General features: G+C 36.0%; 1 protein-coding gene across 1 annotated transcript; it reads right to left on the reverse strand.

Moving 5' to 3' along the window:
- Positions 1-421: 421 nt before the first annotated feature.
- LOC142626973 (borneol dehydrogenase, mitochondrial-like) lies at positions 422-1498 on the reverse strand. The gene is made up of 2 exons (XM_075800743.1): positions 1434-1498; positions 422-1203 (listed from the first exon to the last, which is right to left on the reverse strand). Exons 1-2 carry the CDS (start codon positions 1469-1471, stop codon positions 432-434), a joined length of 810 nt encoding a protein of 269 aa, XP_075656858.1. The 5' UTR covers positions 1472-1498; the 3' UTR covers positions 422-431.
- Positions 1499-16424: the final 14926 nt, after the last annotated feature.

The following is a 16424-nucleotide window of genomic DNA, read 5'->3' on the forward strand; positions in this document are numbered from 1 at the left end:
AATAATATTCTTAATATTTGCAATTTTTTTGTTTAGCGATGCACAAGGCTATAACTTCACATAAATTTTCTTGCCTAAAACACAATCATAGTAGTAAAAAATGAATTCTCCAGTCCAAAGTCACAATGCAAATTCAACATTCACATGGAAGTCATCCCACTTTGCTATATTTTACTTGCCAAAGGTGATTGAAGTTCGATTTTCTTGGTTATGGGATAGACATCTTCGCATAAACTAAGACAAGTACGTAACGCCTTAGAATTTTTCATTGAAACAATTAAAATAAAGAAATACAAATGATTTATTATATAAAATAAAGGATGCCAGTTTTATTTAAAGTCTTTTTTACAAGCACCGAATAATACATAGAGAATTTACTATAGTCTCACAAACATCAATTTTCAATGCATTTAGACTTCCAATTTTATTCTTTATTGTGGATACATAGAGAAGCCTGAATTCAAAACGTGGAAGCCTCCGTCTATGACAAGATTATGTCCACTCACATATTTTGAGTCATCACTTGCAAGAAAGAGTGCAGCATCAGCCACATCCTCTGGCCTGAGATCTTTACCCTTGAGGTTGCCATAAAGACGGGCAACTCCACCCTCATCTAGATTAAACAAATCCACTGTCAAAGGTGTAAGAACCACGTAGGGTGACACATTGTTTACTCGAATGCCAAAATGTCCGAGCTCAACTGCTGTATTTTTCATTAATCCATCCACAGCATGTTTTGAGCTTGTGTAGGCATGTGGTGCAACTGCTCCTATGATTGAACATACGCTAGCAGTATTGATTATACATCCTTTGCGAGCTGGAATCATCACACGGGCTGCATGTTTGGTACCAAGGAAAACACCTACTACATTGATTCTAAGCACATTCTCAAAATCAGCCTGAGTGTTGTCAAGGATGTTGAATTTGGATTCTCCAGCAATACCAGCATTGTTGTACATAATGTCTAGCTTGCCGTACGTTGAAACAGCATGGTTTACAGCATTTTCCACATCAGTTTCTTTGGTGACATCACAATGGACAAAAGTTGTGGATTCAGGATTTAGTTCTTTGCATACAGAGTGACCCAATTCATCTTGCATGTCTGCAATTACAACTTTAGCCCCATGTTTGGAGAATAGTCTTGCAGTGGCTGCACCAAGGCCACTAGCCCCACCTGTAATTAGTGCTACTTTTCCTTCTAGCCTGTCACATTTTTTACATAATATTATCCCTCACTTTTATTTGTCAACAATTTAGATATCACACGTCAATTTGTAAAAGTTGTATAATAAAATTTGTGTTATCCCTAACACTACTCATACAAAAATTATTTACTTGGAGAGAGGATTTTTTTTGTTTTTTTGTTTTTTTTCATAGAATATTGTTCTTTAACAAATTAAACAAAGAGGAAAAATAGCTAAAAATTTCCATACCTTCTTGCTTCCGGTGGGAGTACTGAGAAACTTCCCATAGTCGATGGAGTTGGAATATGTGTTGAAAATATGATTTGTGATCTCTCCTAGTTAACTTATATAGAGGCAATGTCACACCCCCTTCATTCCCAAGTGTGACATAATAGTTGTTTGTTTACTACAAATAGCATTGCTTCCCACAAGGACCAGTTCACATCAAGTTTATTTGACTAATTCTATAATTCTATCAAGGTTTGCATCATTGACTAATTCTAGTTCCAGCCTTTCACAATTATCTACACGGTCATTCTGCTTCTCAAAAAAAAAAAAAAAAAAATCTACAGTCATTCAGCAAAAAAATATTAGGGTCTAATTGGTAGAAGGATTTGTGTTTTTGTTTTCAAAAAAGTATAAAAAAAATTTTCAAAAAATTGCACTTGAAACTAGTTTTCAAATAATAATTTGTATATTATACATATTTGGCTCCCACTTTTAAGAACAATTTTCAAAATACTAAAAACAAGAAATAATTGTTTGGGAGACCATTTCTATTTTTGAGATTTAAAAAAAAAAATACAAAAAAGTAACGTGTAGAATTTGTAGATTACATTTTTTTTTTTTTTTTGTAGATAATGATAAAAGAATAGAGCTCATCATGTACTTTTTTTTTAATGATAAGTTCCAAATTTAAGTGTGGGAATTCTTTTATGATAAAGATAAGTTCATTAAGATAAGAGATAAAAGAGTTTGGATAAATATGTGGGGTCTACTATTTTCAATTTATTTACAACTATGTCATTATAGACATTTCTGTATTCTGAAAACACCCCCTTATTCATTTTTAAAATCCTGTTCTAAACGAGAAAAATAGGATCCAGTTTTTGAAAATTGTATTTAGAAAATATTAGCCAAATAATAAATTCAAGTATGGGAACCATAGTTTTATGGATTGCAAAACAAAAAATTACATTTAAACACTCTTACCAAACAAGCCCTTATCTACACAGTCACGTGCATTCACTATCTTTTGCTCAATTTGATATGTTTGATCACTGTTTTGACTTACAGAGTGGAGGGTTTTTCTACGCTAGAGTTTTTGATTCCCTCTCAAACTCTATAGCTAGTAGAATTTTTTTGGTGAAACTACACTATTGGTCCCTGAAGTTTTCCCTGTATACAGAATTGGTCCCTTAAGTTTGAAGTAAGCATAATTGGTCTCTCAAGTTTTAAAACTGAGTTGTATTAGTCCTTTTACTAACTATCGTTAGTGTGTTGCTTATGTGGCTAACGGAACAATGACTTGCCATTTTCTTTAATGATGTGACATATTTTTACCTAAAAAATTAGAAAAAAAAAAAGTTTCCATGTTAGATGAAATTGAAATCATATTGACTCGATTAAAACAAATTTGATATTTGTTTAACAAAGGCACGACGGAGCAAGAGAGAGAGAGAGAAGGGGAAGAGAGAGATTGACAGCCACGAGAGAAAAGGGAAGGGAGTGAAGAAAAACCCAAGCCTAGCCACCGCTGGTGGAGACCAAATCCCTAGCCGCCACCAGGAACAACACTACTTCTTTGGCATAACCATTGAACCGCTGCCGCCTCCCTCTACTGGCGACGGTGGCCTCTGGCCTCCTAGCAACACTTCCTTCTCAACCACTTTTGTGTCTTCATGCTAGCACAGCCACCGATACCTCACCCTTACCGCTCCTCCTTCCCTTATTGAAAACACTCTTAGGTATTGCCATTTTTTGTCTTCGCTAGTGTGTTGTAATGTTGGGTGGATGTCCAATGCTTAGGAGTGCTTCTATTTATAAATAATTTTGAATGGATATTTGTAACTAAATTCAAAAGATTACATTTGGTTTTTGGTAAAGTTGTGAAGTTTTTGTTTTCTTCAGCATTGTTGATTTGAACCATGTTATAGCCATCTACTTTTGGTCCTTCCTGAAGGTTCCTTTATAGTACGGGTACATACACCAATGTCAAACTTATTTTCTTGTCTTTGGTTCAACGAAGTTGACCGATTTATCTCACGTGATCAACTAAGCTTTGCATATACTTACTTGAAGCTGAGGAGAATGAATTTAGAAAGACCATTTTACTTAAATATGTTTAAGGTAACACATTTTCTTTTAGTGATTCATTGTAGTTTTCTGTGTATTATTATAATTTTTATGTCATAGATTAAGTGATTTACTTTTTTCTGGAGCTGTGGCTAAAACGGTTCCTAGAGCTACTCTAATCATTCATTTATTGGTACTTTTGGATCACATGGAAATCAAATCTTTGCATATCAGCAAAAACTGACTACTGGCTATTAGAACTAACAAAAGAAATAGAATATGATAGAAAAGATCATATAGTGAACTAAATTGGTAGGGGTATCTATCATTATATTATCTGCAATCCTTAGAAGCAACAAAAATTCGTGTATCTGTTTGAGATGTCATGGCTGATGGATACTATTGCATGACTTATTTATTTATTTTTTACATAGACCCATATAGTTTCTATTTACAAATTTTATATAAGTTCATGACAATGCTTATATTGTCTATGCAGTGCTTAAATTGTGAGTGGCTTTTTCCTTTTCCCACTTCCCAGAATCAACCTTGGTACAAGGTGGACCATAACCAAGCCATATTGTCTAGCTTCTTTCCTTGCAACCAATGAATGTATCAACTTTCAAGACTATCCTATTGTAAAAGAATGTGATGGGATTCAATTTTGGCCTTACAAAATAGTAATATAACTAGTCACAAATTGTAGTTTGGGAAGATAAATTCAATTGTGTTTGATTCCCATGTGATTCTTCAAAAGAGCAGGGCAAACTGTATTAGGTTTTAATTTGCTCTGCATTATCATAATCATGGGGCCTAAAAGGATAAATGAAGGCTGAAAATTACTTTCCCAGTCTACTTTGTATTACTTTTTGTGAATATATATTAAAAAAATTACCCCATAACTGAACGAATACATGGCTTTGTGCCTTCTCTTTTTTTTATTTATTAATTTGGTGTTTCTTGATTGTGTGTGTGTGCATGAGAGAGAGCCTAACTACTTGTACATTTGCAAGTCATGCTTTTTATGAAGATTTGAAATCCTGGTCTTTGATTTGTATAGTGAGTTTTGTCCCTGCTTGTTACCATGACATTCATGCAATTTGCATCCATTTCTTTACTAGTGTGATTTTCACATGTTGCTCAACCACCAAGACTATCTATTAATGCCAGCTTTAAGCACTAGCTTGTACAGTCAATAAAGCAAATAACCCAATTCTTTCTAGCATTCTAATATATTTGCTATACTAGTGCATTTTATTTGGTTTCTTGCAAATAAGCCAATTGTTGACTGCTTTCTATTTGGTTTCCTCCAATAAAGCAAATTAAACCATTCCAGGGAATAACAATATATCTAAACTGTTAGGACATATGTGGAAATTTTTATGAACATATGTCATTTTGAATTGGTTAATCCTTTGCAAAACACACTTTACTTGTAATTGAGTAGATCCAGGATGGTTTAAGTTTTCAAGCAACATAGTGTTCAAGTCAAGGGTTAAAACCATGCAAATCTGTTCAAGAAACAAGTGAAAAAGTGTTGTATTTTAAAGCTTGACAAATAGCTCGTCAGATTGTATCTATCGAGGTTTGGAAAGGAGTTTTAGCTCGATGCTTGATAGCAGCTTGAAAGATAACCTCTCTATCAAGATTTATGAAATTCAGATTTTCAAATTTGTTTATCACGCATATCAAAGCTATTTGTGTAGGGTTTCTTTTCTCACAACTCTAGACATATATAAGGATTATTTTAAGGGCCGTCTAAGGTGATGCAACTTGATGCAAAGTGATTATTTTCTCAAATTGTGACCGGAGACAATTTGCCCTAGTTCATCTTTCCCTTAAAGAAGCTACTACGTTTGTATGCCGTAGGGTTTTGTAACTAAGGAGCTTCTTGATCTTCATCGTGTGGATGAATTGAAGAACTTTGCAGCCAACATCTTTCTGAAGTTGGTGTGTAAGCCGCATACTGGGATCCGCACATCGATTGGTTAATCACATACTGGGAACGATGCATTGAAAGGAGAGATTGTCACTACATTACAAGTCCAATTGTTTATTAGAGTAAGGGTTCAAGTGTAGGTTGGTATAAGGTACTGGAATTCCTTTACTTATAACCGCTTGTTTTGATAATAGTAGATTCTCGGGAGTGGTGACCTTAAATTCACCTGGTAAGTTTTTGCCTCGGTGGTTTTTCCCATTCGTAAACAAATCACCAGTGTCAAATTTAATTTCCGTTGCATTTAGTTATTTGGTGATTTGTTTGTGCTACCACGCATATTGCATGTTAAATTGACTTAATTACTTTACTTGGCTAATTAATTGGTTAATTTACCTAAGGGGTCAATACATTCTTGGCCTATCAAGTGGCATCAGAGCAAGCACACTTTGATTAGGGTTAATCTTTGCTATGTGATCCAATTGACCCCCGTTTGTCATGGATAGAGGAAAATCATTAATTATCCCTCCTTTATTTGATAGCACTAACTATGTATACTGGAAAGTACACATGAGAGCTTTCTTGTAGTCATTAGATGATAAATTGTGGCAAGCTATAGAGATAGGCTGGACCAAGCCAAAGGAAGCACTGGCTGATTGGGATGATGCTAAGATCAAAGCGGCAAACTTCAACAGCAGAGCATTGAATGCTTTATTCAGTGCGGTCGAAAATGAGGAGTTCAAGAAGATATCCTCAACTGAAACTGCTAAGAAAGCATGGACCATCCTCCAGATAACCTATAAAGGAACTAAGGCTGTCAAGGATTCAAAACTTCAAAGGCTTACCATGAGCTTTGAAGAGATTAAGACGAAGGAGGATGAGTCATTTGATAAGTTCTATGCCAAGCTGAAGGACATAGTGAACTCTGCTTTTAATCTTGGGAAAACCATTCCAGAACCCAAGATTGTAAGAAAGGTGCTCAAATCTCTTCTAGAAAGATTTCATGCCAAGATCACCGCCATTGAGGAATCAAAGGACATTGACCAAATTCCTTTGACAGAGTTGGTTGGCAACTTGCAAACCTATGAATTGGGTTTGTCTAGGAATGGGAAATTAAGCAAGAGCAAGAGCATGGCACTGAAGAACAAAAGTAGTGACACTGATGAGTCTTCTAATGATGAAGATTCTAAGATGAAATCCTATATCATGAGGCAGTTCAAAAAGTTTATGAAGAATGCCAATGCGAAAGGATTTGACAAGGATCAAAATCAATACAGTTCTTCACAGTTCAAGAGCCAAGATAAAAGGACGAAGGATGCTAAGGATGGCGGTCAGTACACTGTTCCCTCAAGACCAAAGTACTTCAGTTGTCAAGGTTTTGGACACATAAAACAAGAATGTCCAACTTATCTTAAAACCATTGGGAAAACCAAAGCCCTTGCTGCTGCTTTGAGTGACACTAAGCCTAAGGATGATTCACATAGTGATGACAAGGGAATCATGAATGCCTTCACTACCACAGTGAATCCTACTGAGGGGATCGTTGAAGAGGTAGATGAAGAAGAAGACTTGGTGAAGTCTAAGTTTAAGAAAATGGATGAATAGGATAACATCCATACAGCCTATGCAAAACTATACAATGTCTCCAAAAAACTTGAGAAATTGTATAAACTGGCCACCAAGAAGCTGAGTGATGTAGAACTTGATTGAGAAGAGCTCTCCACAAAGAATGATGAAGCTAATCAGACCATTGTACCATTACGGTTTGAGAACAATTTCTTAGCTAAGAGGACCAAGAAGCTTGAAGTGGAGTTGTTTCAAATTATAGCTCAATTGGAGAGGCCTTCTAGTGCAAAGCTTGATGAGGTGCTTAGCTTTTAGAAATCTGCTTCTGATAGAACTAGTTTGGGGTATGATTTATCTTCTCCTAATATTGCTTCTTCTAGTACTACTATGTTTGTTTCACCTGCTAATAATGTTGATTTTGAGAACAATGATATTAAAATTGTTTTAGCTAGTGAGAACATAAATAAGGGTAAATCTATCTTAGGAGCACCCCCTAAGCATGAAAAGAAAGTGACTAAAAACCCTAGGACTAAGAAGGGTAATAACCAAAAGTCTAAAAAAAAGAAGTAGCATCTCTGTCGTCACTATGGAGCTACAGGACATACTAGACGTAATTGCTACAAGTGGTTGGCCACTTAACAAAGCAATAGTATGATCTCATCTAGAAACCAGAATAAAAAACCATCCTCTTTTGCTCCCCTTGTAGATCTTCTTAAGGCCCTCATGTTCCTTTTGAACTTGAACGTTTTCAATTCTTCCCCCTCACCGCCAAATCAAGGGTTCACCAAACGGAAAAGGCTCAAAGTGATTTATTTAATTTTTCTCTCTCCCTCTCTTTTTGTTTATGCATTACTTGTGTGTTTCGCTTTCTTGTCTTTGAGTTAGTCTAGTTTTATGCTATGCTTTGTTTTAACATGTTTTTATTTTTGTTTTTATTTATTTATTTTTTCAGTTTTTGCCTTATTTTGTTTTTCAGAAAACAAAAAATTTGAAAAATCAGAAAAATACAAAAATAGCGTGTGTTTTGTTTACATTGGTACTTGTGTTGCTTGGAGGGCCCTTGAAACAAAGTTTTCAAAACTTTGTATCTTTTGTAACTTAGATAATTATCTCAATGCACAACTAAGCAAGTGAGCTTTGTGGCTCGTGTTTTTAAAGAGTAAGATTAAGTAATCTCTTGTACTTAACACTCATATCACTCATATCACTTTTTTTGACGAGAAGGACTAAAAAATCCTAAGAGAAAGACATAAATAACTATCTCACCACTAAAACTTGTTGGGAAATTTAGACCCCAGTTGATAGAATTAACAAGTTTTAAACCCAAGTTGTTAATTAGATTTATTATGCATAAAACTTGTTAAAACAAAAAAACATCAATATCATGTCAAAATCATATGTAGCGGAAAAGTAAATAAGACAAGATATAATGACCCAAGAAAACCAATGAAACCAACCAGTTTCACAGAAAAAAACCTGGGGGGAAACCTTCCCGAAAAACAATCCACTATAGTAAAGAGAAGTTTTAGATCTAGTACAAAACCTTTGTCCCTAAACTCTACAATCCCCATAGATGAACTCACAGCAGAAACCTTCTACCGCTTCAGAACCTCTGAACTCTTCAATATATGAACGCCACCCTTTGATGCACGAATTTCAGTACGTGACTAACCAATTGTGCGCATCCCAGTACGTGACTTCAATTACCAACTAGAGAGAAGAAGATGTTGGTTGCAAAGTTCTTCACTTCATTAACAATGAAGATCAAGAAGCACTTGGTTACAAAACCCTAAGGCGCAAAGACGCAGTAGCTTCCTTTAGAGAGAATAAGGCTTCGGTCACCTTTTGCATATGTTCTCCTTGTATTCTTTTATGTGACGGCCTTTAAAATAAGCCTTATATATGTTTAGGGTTGTGAGAAAAGAAACCCTACACAAATACAAAAGCCTGGCCTAAAAATCAGATCTGAAAATTCAGATTTCCGTAACCTCAATAGATACCCTGATAGATAGCAAGTGTTGAGCCTCATTAAACCTCGATAGATAGTTATCTGTCGAGCAGCTGTCCAGCACCTGTCCAGGAGGTGTCTAGCAGGTGTCCAGCTTTAGTAAACACCTTTTCATCACTTGTTTCTTGGTCCAATCTTCATGGTTTTAATACTAAACTTGAACAACATGTTCTTTGAGTATTAAACACATCCTAGATCTACCTAAATACAAGTAAAATGCGTTTTGTCAAAGGATTAACCAATTACATAAAATAATATCCTTAACAAAACCCACCAATCATTACAACATTTGTATGCTTTGGCATAGTAAAATTGTGATATTTTTTACTTAACATAATTGGGTATTTCTTCTCTCTCTATATATGCCCATGCATGATATGCTCAAATCAAAAAAAAAATTATATGCAAAGAAAATCAAAAGCAACAAGAATCAAAATGCTTTTAAATATAGTTGCAAGCATGTTTCTAGGAGATGTGAGAGTTATAGGATGTACCTCGAAGGTGATAGTCCCCATCAAGCAGTTATGATTGTGTGTGAGTTAAACTGATTTTCTCATATCTCAAATTGTCATAATGTGAGACTTATGTAATCTTGCGATGTTTTCACACACAACATGCAAAATTCTTTGCTACTTTTGATACATGTGCAGGACAATGTGATTTGGCCATCACAAGAGATACATGTGTTAATGTATGCTTACTAAACTATCTTGGCTTGTTTTTGAAATATAAAATTAGTTAGACTTGTTTAGTGTGTGTGTGTGTTTGTGTGTGTTTGGATGCTTTACATTTTTCTTGTTGAGAGATGTTTTTGAGAGCTTAAAATGTTGTTTGGATTTTTGGTAGAGTAGCTTGCTTGATTGCATTAATTTCTATGTTTTTCTCCTCCTTGAAAAATCTATTTTTATCAAGCTCGACAGCTTCTCGATAGCTCTCAACAGATAGCTATCTATTGAGACCCTTGGACTTCTTTTTCTCGACAGATGTTAACGCATCTTCGATCCATCGAAGATTTCTAGAATTTGTCTCGATAGCTTCTCAACAGATTATTGATCCATCGAGAAAGTTTCTGTTTAGCTGATAACTTCTGGATAGCTTCTCAATCCATCGAGGTATTTTTTTCGTCAACAGATTCTCGACAGCACCTTGATAGATTTATCTGTCGAGAATTCGTGCTCGATGGATTCTCGATAGGTCTTGATCTATCGAGATGCGTTTTCTATAAATAGATCCAACACAATTTCAGATCTCATTTTTCTTCAATCTCTCTCGACAAAAACCTGCCCTTTCACCTCTCAAACACTTTTCTCTCTCTCTAAATTTTAAACCCATTTGATTTTCGGCCTAGAGTGATCATTTCTTCTTTGGTATGATCCTTCTTTCTCTCATTCTTCTTGCATTTCATGCATTTAGATCTAGGTTTTGGGTTTTTAAAAAATCTTTGGGGTTTTTGAAAATCTTTGAGTATTTTGCAAAACTTTTGGGTTGGGTTTTGCTTAAATGATGTTATATGCTCATGCATTGCATTACATTTGCTTTTTCACAATGTTCATGCATCTAGATGTGTGTTTTTATATGTTTGAACCTTGTGTGCTGGTAGGATTGGATTGGATTGAGCCCATGATGTTTTTTTCGTTGCATGTCACATGATCATGCATTACTCATGCATACGTATGTTCTTTTCATTCCTTTTGGTATATCTGTTGATTGGTGCTTTTCTATTTTGATAGGCCAAGAATTTATTGACCCCTTATGATAAATTAACTGATTAATTAGTTAAGTTAATTAATTAAGTCAATTTAACATACTATACGCGTGGTAGCACAAACAAATCACCAAAAACTAAATGCAACATAAATTAAAGTTGACACGGGTGATTTGTTTACGAATGGGGAAAACCACCAAGGCAAAAACCCACCGGGTGAATTTAAGGTCACCACTTTCAAGAATCCACTATTATCACAATAAGCGGTTACAAGTAAAGGAATCCCAGAACCTTATACCAACCTACAATTGAACCTTTACCCCAATAAAAAATTGGACTTGTTTTGTAGTGACAATCTCTCTTTTTCAATGCATGGCTCCCAGTGCGTGACTAACCAATCGATACGCGGATCCTAATCCGCGGCTTACTCCTTTGCAGGAATCCAAGTACGTGACTAACCCACCAACTTCAGAAGGATGTTGGCTACAAATTTCTTCAATTCATCAACACGATGAAGTTCACAAAGCTCCTTAGTTATAAAAGCCAACGGTGTACGAATGCAGTAGCTTCTTTAAGAGAAAGATGAACTAGGGCAAATTCTGTCACTGATCACAATTTGCATGAATTGGACTTTGCTCTACACTCGCGCAACGTTTGACGGCTCTTAAAATAATCCTTATATATGTTTAGGGTTGTGAGAAAAGAAAGCCTAAACATGTACACAAAGATTGGAGTGAAATCTGATCTGAAAAACTGATTTTCATAAATCTCAATAGATAGAGTATCTATCAAGCCGCTGTCAAGCATCTGGGCTAAAGCAGCCTTTTAAACCTCGATAGATGCTATTTGTGGAGCTAGCTGTCGAGCTTTAAAATCCAGCACTTCTTCACTTGTTTCTTGGACAGATTTGCATGGCTTTAATACTTAGACTTGAACTCTTGTTCCTTGAAGTATTAAACACATTCTAGATCTACCCAATTACAAGTAAAGTGTGTTTTGTCAAAGGATTAGCCAATTGTAAATGGCATATGTTCCTAACATGATTCCCATGTGTCCTAACAATCTCCTCTTTTGGCAATCCGTGACAAAACCATAACAAACAAATGAACATATTAGAGTGCTGGATACAATAAAATCTTTCCTAACCCAAACTCTTGAAAAACTTTGCAAGAAGAGAGTTCATAGCAAGAAAGACTTTGACAACCTGTATTTCTGAAACACTTTAAACAAAACTCATCATGGCATCTTAGTGTGAAACAAAAATAAAAGATTGCATACAAGTATAAGAAGATTGTGCATAAAGAGAGAAAAGAAACAAAACATGAAGCGATAGGTGAAAGAAAGTAATAACAATCTCAATATATATATCAAAATGAATACAAGGTTTGCTATCACAATGTAAGAACAATGTATCTATAGACGATAGAAAAGGAAAAAAAATACATAAGTCCTCACTACATCCCTCATAAAACAAAAGCACTCCCCCTAACAAAAATCTCCTATACAAATTCTTCCCCTAAGTACATGACTACTCTTATACCCAAAACTACTCCCCCATTTTTGTCACGAATGACAAAGAGTAAGTCACTAAGAAGCAGTCATCTCCTCATCACTGGAAGAGCTAGTACCATCATCCTCATTACCATTGAAGTCACCACCACCATCCTTGTCCTTAGAAGTCTCTGGAGAAGGAGTGGGAGACTCGACAAAGCCACCAAGGTGAGCCTGTCGTCATGCAATATGACCAACACAGGTGTTCAGCTGACACAACTCATTGTTGAGAATGTCAAGGCAAGCATCCATGCGCTGAAGCTGCGCCACAATCGGCTCGAGGGTCACACCATCCGTGAAAGAAGAGGGAATGGATGTGGATGGAGCTGAAGAAGCTAGAAGAGTTGCCGTCTCGATCCGTGGCTGCTTCGGTCGAAGCTAGGCCTCACTTCGTCTCACGGTCACCTTATCAATGGCACATATGACAAAGAAAGGATCTTAAACAAGAAAGGAGACAGAAAAGTGGTGAAGGATCCTCGTGATAGCAGAAGGAAAGATAATCTTATCACGGGTCGCCATATTCCTATATACATCTATGAGGGAGAGAATGAAGTGAGAAGGGAAGTATATAGTAAGGTTCTTTAAGATGGATAACAAAAATTGAACACGAGGCTTTGTGATAGAGTTATAGTGAGAAAAAGGATGGAGAATGAATGTCATCACCATGTTAAGGAACTTTGGACCTTTAGCAAAGGCCGAGCAACGGGTGTTTTGACGACCACCCCAAGAAGGAGTCTCACAAAACAGAGACATAAGCTTGTCTTTAGACACAGTCTTAAGATGATCATAGCCGGGGTAGTCAGGATGCACTACCCTCAGCACATAAAGCACCTCGTATACAAGATCCAAAGTGACCACAATGCGCATACCTCGCATGCAAGTGATAAAATGAGGTACTGAATAATCGAAACTGTGCATATTGGAGTAAAACTCTTGTATGATCACGGAGGGACAAGTGACTAGGATGTCACAAAGTGACTCCCAACCCTTACTGTAGATGATAGTGGGAAGGTTAGTATCGGAAAAATTCGATAAGATGACTTAGTGTTTCGAATGAATGCCTCGTCAAGAAAAGTTCTCCGAGAAGTCCTTACGGGGTTTCTCATCATGGAACCAAATATGAGAAGGGGTAGAATTAGAAGAAGATGCCTTGGAATGAAGAGGATTCTGGGACGGAGTGGACTTACGCTTAGGTGCCATGATGTAGACTAACTGTGAGAGAGAAAGAGAAAGAGAGATGTAGAAAAGCACAACACAATTAATATCAAAATGATAGAAAAAGAAAGGTACGTATGCATGAAAAATGCATGAGCATGTGACATGTAATAATAAAAGCATCATGGGCTCAGTCCAATTCGAACTTACCAGCACATATCATTGCAATAAAGTAAACACACATCTAAAATGCATGAAACATTGTTAAAATGTAAATGTGATGCAATGCATGAACATATAGGATCATTTAAACAAAATCCATCCCAAAAATTTTGCAAAAACCTCATCAATTTTGAAAAACCCGAATAATTTTCAAAAACCCCTAAAAACTTAGGTCAAAATGAATGAAATGCATGATATAAGAGAGAAAAGAGTTCATACCAGATGAAGAACAAAAGATTTGGGTCGAAAATTAAGTGGGAAGATGAAAAGGTTGAGTGAGAGGTGTTTAGGATAGGGAGAGACAATTTTCTATCGAGAGAAATGAGAGAAAATCGCGCTGAGGGATTTATATAGAATTCGTAAAGCTCGATGGATCGAGAGGTGTCGAGCTTTAAAATTTGATAGATGGAACTATCGAGAAGCTATCGAGACACATTCTCAAAAATTTCAATGATAAAAATTGCGATAGTAGCTATCAAGAAAGGAAGATCAAGAGCTCGATAGATAGTCTAGCTGTCGAGATTGTTCAAAATAGTTTTTCAAAGGAGAGAAAAACACTGACATGACTGCAATCAAACATACTACTCTACCAAGGATCTAGTCAACATTTTAAACTCTCAAAAACATCTCTCAACAAGAAAAATGTCAAGCATATAGATCCAAAATAGACACACACACACACACACACACACACACACACACACACACACACACACACACACACACACACATACTAAACAAGTCTAACCAATTTTATATTTCAAAAACAAGTTAAGACAGTTTAGTAAGCATACATTAACACATGTATTTCTTGTGACAAACAAATCACATTGTACCTGCACATGTATCAAAAGTAGCAAAGTCCTTTTTCTCTTGGCATAAGATAAGCTTTCCTTGCTATCATGTGTTCGAGCTCCCCTGCCGTTTCTCATGAGTTTGCTTAGGGAGGTGGCCATCCTTGCTCCTCAATGGGTCTTGTTTGTTGCCTCTATATAGCTGGTATTGCCTTTCGTGGGTCCTGATTGTTGGAGTAGCCCAAAGTCCTCAGTCAGTGAGTGGCCCGTCGTTTCGAATCGTAAGCTTTATGCTTCCCCTTCTATTTCGCTTAGCTTATGCTGGGTCTTGGTCTTCTATTGTACCTTGTTGGTTGAGTAGTCAAGCAGAGGTTTCTATCCTTCTCACCAAGCGTATTTTAGCCAAGAATTGTAGAGGTATAGGTAGAGATTCAAAAATTAGAGCTTTTAAGGAGCTGATACGAGTATCAAACCCAGATTTGGTGTTCTTATCTGAAACAAAAGTAAAATCCACTAGAATTAATAGAATCAAACCCCAATTAAACTTCTTTGATTATTTTTATGTGGAAGCTAATGGACTAGTTGGGGGTTTAGCTTTGTTTTGGAGAATGGGCGTTGATATGGAGGTTGTCTATTCAGATAGTAATGTAATTGCTTCACTAATTTACTCTGACCCAGAAAGATCTCCATGGATGTTTTTTTATGTATATGGTCTTCCTAGGAGAGCCAAAAGGAAAAAAAAAATTGGGCAAAGGTGTAAGACTTGGCAAAGTCTTTTTTAGGGCCTTGGGCAGTAATGGGTGATTTTAATAGCATCAAGGGCTTAAAGGAAAAAAAGGGGGACGACATGTAGGGGAAAGCTCAGTTAACAATCTCAGGGAATTTATAAATAATACAGGTGCCATTGACCTAGATTTCATTGGTCCGTCATTTACCTGGTCCAATAGACGTGAAGGTTTTGCAAATATTAGGCAAAGGTTAGATCAATACTTGTGTGATCAAGAATGGCAGACTCTCTTCCCTAAGGCAAAAATTCAGCATCTTGTCAATGCAAATTTTGACCACAACCCAATCCTCTTAAATACTCATATAGAGAACTCAAATCTTGACAAACCTTTTCGCTTTGAGGCTATGTGGAATGGGGATGAAACGAGTAAAAAAAATAATAGAAAATGCTTGGCAAACAAGAGTAGACGGCCCACAAAGCCTTAAAGATGGAATACTAGCTATTTTGGAAATTCAGGAGAGAAAATTAAAGAGCTAGAGTAGAAGATAGCACAAATTTAGAGTTTAGAGGCCACAAAAGAAAATTTGGAGCTTAAAGCTTCTTTAAATTTAGAACTGAATGAATGGTTGGAAAGGGAGGATCTAAAGTGGAAACAAAAATCTAGAGAGCTTTGGATGGGTGATAGAAATACTCGCTTCTTTCATCTCTCTACTTTAATCAGAAGAAGGAGAAATTGTATCCAAGAAATCAATTTGGAGGATGGTTCTGTTAGGATTAGTACCCTTAAATCCTATTGTATGATGCTATGTATTTTATTATTTATGACATTATGTATGACTTAATGTTGTGTTTAATAAAGTTATTTTATTATTATATAAAAATAATGGTAACATGAATATTGGGACATTATCATATAGTTCATGAGATGTATTGTATGTGATTTAGTCACAGAAGATGTAAATCACAAGTTCCTTGTAAACTCAAAACGTAGTTCGTAGTCAGTGATGAAAATTGGGCATTTCATCTGCGAAGACTATAACATATCAAGTAAGATGATTTGTCTTGATCATGGAAATGGAGATTTCTAGTTGGTATGTTGATATGTTTTAAGAGTTAAAACATATTGAACTGGACCGTGTGAGATTTATTATTCTTTCAACGACTATCAAATGAATAATAAACTCATGACTTATATTTGCATGAACTCTTAATCCTAAGAGAATAATGGATTTGATCATGAGATGTAGGTTGCTTTGATATATCAGGAGTGAGATCTAGAGT

Source organism: Castanea sativa, chromosome 3 (assembly GCF_040712315.1).
Source record: "Castanea sativa cultivar Marrone di Chiusa Pesio chromosome 3, ASM4071231v1".
Classification (NCBI taxonomy): Eukaryota; Viridiplantae; Streptophyta; class Magnoliopsida; order Fagales; family Fagaceae; genus Castanea; species Castanea sativa.